This window comes from Dendronephthya gigantea, unplaced genomic scaffold, assembly GCF_004324835.1.
Source record: "Dendronephthya gigantea isolate DGI-Jeju-01 unplaced genomic scaffold, DenGig_1.0 000104F, whole genome shotgun sequence".
In the NCBI taxonomy this organism is placed as follows: Eukaryota; Metazoa; Cnidaria; class Anthozoa; order Malacalcyonacea; family Nephtheidae; genus Dendronephthya; species Dendronephthya gigantea.
Window position 1 is genome coordinate 456,513 of NW_021163114.1, and position 7,310 is coordinate 463,822.

The following is a 7,310-nucleotide window of genomic DNA, read 5'->3' on the forward strand; positions in this document are numbered from 1 at the left end:
AAGCAATCCGGCGCAAAACTTAATCTCAACTGAAGCAATTATTATTTTCCAATCTGTTTCTAGATAAATGGTAATAAAAACAGTTATCAAGCATCGGCTACAGACGTCGATATTTACAATGCCAGATACATAAAGTTAGAGTCAAACAGTGGAGAAAACTTTTGCCTTAGAATAGAAGTGTGTGGTGAAGGTGAGTCGGTAGAATCTTTAATCCGGAAACCTTTTAATACAGAAATTATATCGGACAGCTTGATGTTAGCGAGAGAAGAAAGAAACGAGGTAGAGAAGGTTTCAGTGGTAAATATGACACCAACTTGAAGACATAACCTTTTTCCATATGCTTTAAATTGTCACTAAACCAAAATGCACTTTACTGTAATGGAATATTTTCTTAGTTCAAATTCTCTCAGCTGAAGCGTAATTTTTGTTTGCTTTTCTTTCATACCAGTCCAAACGCCTGCTCCTGTACAAAGGATTGTCGCCGAACCATCGTTTTATTCTGTCAATCTAACGTGGACAATACCAGTGGCTAAAAAGTCTTCTTATATTACACATTTCATCATTTACTTGAACGGCACAAAGAGAGAAAGAATATCTCGTGTACAATATGGAAATAATTTCATTCTTCGAGGTCTGAAACCTAACACTTATTATAATGTTGGCATAATGTCACAGGATGGACATTCAAAAAAGTCCATAGCGGTCTACAAAAGTTATAAAACTAAAAGAGCAGGTAAGAACAAAGATGCCAAGTCTGAACCTGGTTGGGCCTAATTATTGAGTGAGCCACTCTACCTAATGTCACTAAAATTATGTTCTAATTTTCCCTGTCGACACTAAAAGTGAGTTTAAAAAAATTTTTGAATATTCAATCGTGAATTATGATAAGGCATCCTTCCAATTATGATTTAAGAGGTGTTTTGGGCTTTTTTATCCCTCAAGAATGAAGATCTTTAGTTCGTATGATCTGTATTAAAGGGAATGTTAAAAAACTAATTTTTATTCTTCCGTTGTCAAGGGTTTTTTCTTAGACACACTCAGTCAGGAAAGTGTCTCGCAGCTAAAACTCCAACCTTTCGAAAAGATAAATATGGCACCCGTTATTGGATTGAAATGGTCGCCAACTGCTTGAGTGATTTTGCGTTGTTCCGTTACCTTGATAACGAAGTATTGCATAATATCGAGACAGAAGGAAACGTCGTGTCTGAGTATGGAAGATACAACAATCGTTTGCTTATATATGACGGGGACAATAAGAATGGGAGAGATTATGCAAACAGCACGAAACATCGCATAAAACAAACAGCCGGTGAATCTCTATATCTTTACAATGTGGATGATTGTGTTCAGCCTAATGTGCAGTATGTTGACGTGAAAGATACTTCATGCACCGAAGTAGCAGCACAAAAAATTACTTTCGGTAAGTAAAATTACTTAGCCATTGAACTTATAAATTGGGTCGTTTCTTCCTGTTATAAGTGCAACATGCACTCTGCAGTCTGTAGGTTGTAATCAGAGGAGGTATCCTTTAAACTGACTGCTCACCGTTATCTTGTTGTTTAATTGATTTAACTCTTTTGCCACCCTTCTAAAATAGCACCGTGTAAACTAGTACAGATTGCGGGGGGGCAAGATTAAAGAGATTGGAATAAACCAGTGCCTTTTTAGGGATTTCTTCGTTGCGGGGGGGGGGAGGGTGACAAAAGGACCTTTTGTCATGATTGAGAGGGAAAGGGGAAATAAAGAGAAAAAATCTCATTCACTGGGGAGGGGGCGAAAATCCATCAATTGGAACGGAAGAGGGGCTGAGGGTTATAACTGGGGGCCCCAGTTATAAAGTTAAGAAGGCCCTGGCCTAACTAATCGAGTATTCCTTTTAACTTGTACTATTCGTGCTCTTCATTTTTCCCATTCTCTTGATCAGATGTTCATGTTATGATCATTACGACACACTATACTGTTGATATGGAAAAAAGATAGGGATAATACCTAGTGTTAAACTTTATGTCATCTCTGTATAGGGAATATCCTTCTGGGCTGATCATGTCGGACGGAGCCTTTTATTTTTTATCGCCAGGCATATCGCATTATGCATCGCATTACTGGCTTGTGCTACATTAATTTATTGCAAAAAATCAGAGCACGTTCTATGGGTCGAGTTTCTCTTCTGTTTGTTTCCAATATGACATGAATGTGCATTTTTTATAAAACGTCTCCATTGTTAGGTTCAGCGACTCAGTACGGCGACAAAATGAAAGATGTTCATTGTTCTCCAATACAACGTATGGTGATCCACAAAGCTCATTATGGAAATTTCATTGATGCTGCAACATTCAATGCCGGTGCAACGATTGATAAGAAATGTAGTCGACAAGCAAGTTGTGAAGTGAAATCTCTTTGTGGTGGAAACAGATCTTGTGAACTGACCATTGACAATAATTTACTGTCGTCACAATATTGTCCTGATACTACAAAAGAACTTTATATCGAGTACACTTGTGTGGATAATTATATGAGTCCCATAACAACAGGTGGGCTATGATGCGTTATCGTTCAGTCTTCTTAGATTTTATATTACTATAAATAGTCCAATGATAGAAAAAATCAAATTTTGTGATTCCATTTATAAAAATTGTTCTAGTAGATATCAACCTTAAGACTGTTTTTGACGTCGCTCAGGTTTCTTTTCATTTGTTAGAAGTCGACTGATTCGGATCCACTTGATCCTGGTCGTTTATTCGAAAAATTTAGCCTCAAGGTGAACCGCCTTCCTCTAAAAATATTCCTCGCATGAAATTCCTCGCAATTTGAGATGGAGGAAGTTGGGATCTCTGATACAGAAGCAAAATGTTCGGATAATAACGCTAATTTCAAATGATATACATTGTTCAACAGTTTTAGCTCCCGACATGACATTATCAAAGTCACGGAGCGAAGGTTTCATTGTCTGCAAGCTACAAGACTTTCCAAAAAGATAGTAAATATATTCGAAATTTAGACGCTTTATTAAGTATTTTGTTTGTTTCAGCTCCGAACATAAGATTATCAAAGTCACCAAACGAAGGTTTCATTGAAATAAAGAATGTTTCCACTTGGAGAAAAGTGAAAGTGGAAATCTGGGATATCACTCGTGAAAAATCGCTGTGTCAGCACTTCGGGTTCAATGGGACACTGGGGAGCGTTAGTCAAACTCAGGGAATTGAAGTAGGTCATGCATTCGTAGCTGGTGACTTATGTTATGACGTACCTCAAAAGGAGAGATGCTGTCTCCATCTTTATCCGTCTTTAGCAATATCAAAAGTTGATGCACCATATGTAACATGTGAGTAAGATTTTGATCAAATCATTCCAATAAATTTCATCCTAAAAAAAGACAACATAACCGTTTGGGTCGTTCAGCTTGCTGACCTTTAAAAAACTATATTCTGTTTCAGGTAAAATTTGCGAGAATGTATTATTACAAAACAAAACGAAGTTGCCAGGCACGATATTTTCTGGAAGTGGTTCTACTGATGATACTAAGTACAAAAAAGCGAGATTTTCTAGCGATGGTTGGTGTCCAACAGAGTCTGGAGACAAATATCTTCAGATCGACCTTCAAAACGAATATCACATAACACGGGTTATGGTTATGGGTGATAAAAATCAAACAAAGTGGAGTAGATCATATTCATTGAAATACAGTCATGATGAAAGTTTGGTAGACGGTAGTAGTGGTTTACAGGTCAGTACGTGAGTATCCTTGATGCGTGATCAATATTCTGCTGTAATCAACCTTAGTTTAAAGACTGCAATTATAATTTCTTTGCAAAAGTGAAATTAGGCGATATTCTTTACATTTATCCTATGAAATAAGAAAGTGCGTTTCTTCCTAAATCCTCCTTTAGATAACAGGAAACCTGTACAGCTTTCAAGCATCGACTACGGACGTTGATATTTATAATGTGAGATATATCAAGATACACTCGACTGGAAATACAGACTTTTGTCTCAGAATAGAACTCTGCGGAGAAGGTGCGGCTTTTTACAAGTAACTTCTCATTTAAATTTGTCATTTCAAAATTTCATCAAATTGAATTAACTCCATCTTTCTCCCAGTGCAATCTCTGGCTCCTGTTCAAAACGTTGTTGCTAAACCATCAAATTTCTCTGTTCATCTGTCATGGACAATACCATCGCCTGAGGCATCCACTTTTATCACACATTTTATCATTTACCTAAACGGTACCGAGGTCAAAAGAATATCGCGCGCATATTATGCAAATCAATACATTCTTCGAGAGCTCACACCAAACACTAATTATGTTGTTGGCATAAAGACACAGGATGGTCAACTAAAGAATACTCAGACAATAGTTTACCACAAGTTCAAGACCAAAGAAGCTGGTATGCATAATGTGGGGAGGCTTCTGATTTTCTCTGAAGTAATTCAAATTCAAATAATTGTTTTTATTCTTTACTATCATAGTTCCAAGTGGAGCTCCACGCAGTGTTATGATTAAATCTCGTAGTAAAAACTCGCTCGAAATTTCTTGGAGAGCTCTTGATAAGATATTTTGGAACGGTGAATTGGTGGGATATCAGATTTGTTTTTCTACAAAGGAAAATGATGAAAGTCCGAAATGTTCAAACAAAAGTTTTCCACCTTAACATACGTTATTTCTAATCTTATTCCTTCAACAAAATACTTTGTGACAGTCTCGGCTGGTACAAAAATTGGTTTTGGAAACAAAAGCTCAGAAATAAGTGAAATAACAAATGGAGGTAAAGAAATTAAAAAAAGGTTTTTTAAAGAAGCGTACAGCATGGCAGAAGAACTGCCGAATATGCACTATTTGATCACGTGTAAAAATTGTTAATTTTTTACTCCAAAGTGAAATTAACATGTGTTATTTTATGATAGAGCCTGTGAACCCTGTTGTGATGTCCCACTTTGATGTTGGTTTAACGATACCTAAGGCAGCGCCCTACATAAGGTACGTGTACATTTATATTTTGTCAAAGCAAGTGTGTGCATGTGAACATCAGTCATGTTTTTTCCATTCAGAGAAGTACTGATTATTGTTCAAAGAGCCACAAGAAGTCAAACACCAAGTGAAGACATAAAAACAAGTAAACTTAGACCATACCAATCAAACACTCAAGATCCTTACATCACCGCATATTTAAGAGCAGACGTTCTCCCTGTGTCGTTCGTGATCGGTGAGGGCAAAAAATACAAATATGAAAACGTAACATACGTTAACCAACCTCTTCAACCAAACACAAGTTACAACGTGTTCCTGAGATTCTTTGAAAGCCAGGTAACTAAACGAATGTGATAGGATGCATGTATGTGTAAATAATATATTCAATTCCATTGGATCCGGAGTTAACTATATGTCTCTCGTCTAGAATTCCTACTACTCCACAGGATGGAGCAAAAGTATAAAGACGAAGCTAACCCCAGGTGAAAAATTATGAATATACAACTTTGTTTAAATAATTCATTGCAACTGTCAGTTTAAGTGTATAAATCTAGACGCTTTAAGGGGTCTTAATTTCGAGTGGAATTATACACTGTTCAAATTGAGACCAGAAACAGTTGAAGGAAAAATGAGTCAACTATACATAGGTCCTCCGGCAGGAATCGACAGATACTTAGCTTAATCCACAGCCCTAAAACTATTGGATTTTGTTCACTATTTCATTCACTAATCTGTTTCTCGTTCAAAAAAGGACCCAGTGGACCTCCACTGGATGTTTCTTTGAAATCTCGTGGTAAATACACATTGGAAGTATCGTGGGAGGCTCCTGAAGAAAGTTCAAGAACTGGAGAATTAACTGGATATCAAGTTTGCTTTTATACCAACGAGACTCCTTTAGAATGCATTGGACTGAAAAACACGAAGGTGCTTGCACTTACTCTGAAAAAGCTTCAGCCTTCTACGAAGTATTTTGTGACTGTCGCAGCGAGCACAAAAGCTGGTTACGGAGAGAAAAGCTCGGTAGTCAGTAAGATAACCAATGGAGGTAAGAAGGACTACAGTATATAGTTCACATGCATTATCATCAAGCAAGTTTTAGTGTAATTTAACTTAAATGCATATATACTTTGAATCTAATATTCATGCTACTAGTTTATTGTTTTTAGAGCCGTTGAATCCTCTCTCAACTTCCTATTACACTCTCACGTTAAACATCCCCAAAGCAGCAAACTATATTCGGTAGGTAATTTATAAGACTTGCAAAATATATTCAGAATTGAACTTGCAGAAGCAAGACTATGTACATGTACAGGCGTCGAGTCAACGTCAATTGAAAGCAAGTTACAATAAAAAAAGAAACTTTATATGATGTGTCTATAGTATTTGAGTCTGCAGACCGAACCAGAAGGCTATATATCCTGCTGACACATACAGCAATTATCCGTTTGAGACTTATCGTTTGTACAACTCTATAGGATCTCTGTAATGAATAATACCTTAATTATGACCAAATATTTTCCATAAATTTAGGCAAGTGATGGTGATCGTTCAAAAAGCCACGGGCAGCTCACTGCAAAGCGAAAATATTGAAACAAGTAAACTCAAGGCATATCAGACGAACACCCAAGATCCTTATGTCACTGCTTATTTAAGTACTGATGATCTTCCTTTACCGTTTGTGATCGGCGATGGCAAAGAATATAATTTTGAAACAGAGAAATACTTCAACCAACCTTTGACAACCAATTCGAGTTATATCGTGTTTTTGAGATATTTTGAGAGTCAGGTAAATGAGTAAGAAAATGAATATTATATTAATGATTTGAAATAAGGTGTTTTAAAATTGAATCACTAAAAATGTGTACATGTATGTACATATTTGCCCAAGTAATAACAGGCAGATCTAGAATTTGTACTAAATAATTAATTTCCATTCAGAATTAATACTCCGGTGAATAATTTTAATACTTCTGTTAAGGATTCGTACTACTCGACGGAATGGAGCAGCAGTTTTAAAACTATAGCCAAAGCACCTGCAGGTGAATATCTTGTATTTATTAATTCTCAGTTATTCTTTTGTTTCATTGTTCTCTGCACCACAGATTAACGTGCGAGCCAGATAAAGATTCTTAAATTATTTTTGTAGTTTGTTTGAAAAGTAACATTTGTAAAAAATCCGTGGATTTTCTTATACCGCTGATTATTCTGGCTTTATGTTTTCTGGTTTCACTTGGTGTTATTGTGTACCAACGTCGTCATCTTCAAAATAAAGATGTGGATCATGGATATGGAACCTCAAAGCAGACGAAGGAAATGAAAGAGTTTGGTAAGTTTTGTTATTTA

The 7,310-nt window shown here is 36.3% G+C and overlaps 1 protein-coding gene across 1 annotated transcript; it reads left to right on the forward strand.

Moving 5' to 3' along the window:
- The first annotated feature begins 3,482 nt into the window (after positions 1-3,482).
- LOC114534667 (receptor-type tyrosine-protein phosphatase S-like) lies at positions 3,483-4,650 on the forward strand. Its single transcript, XM_028556141.1, has 4 exons — positions 3,483-3,724; positions 3,888-4,014; positions 4,099-4,386; positions 4,469-4,650. Exons 1-4 carry the CDS (start codon positions 3,626-3,628, stop codon positions 4,648-4,650), a joined length of 696 nt encoding a protein of 231 aa, XP_028411942.1. The 5' UTR covers positions 3,483-3,625.
- The last annotated feature ends 2,660 nt before the right edge of the window (positions 4,651-7,310 follow it).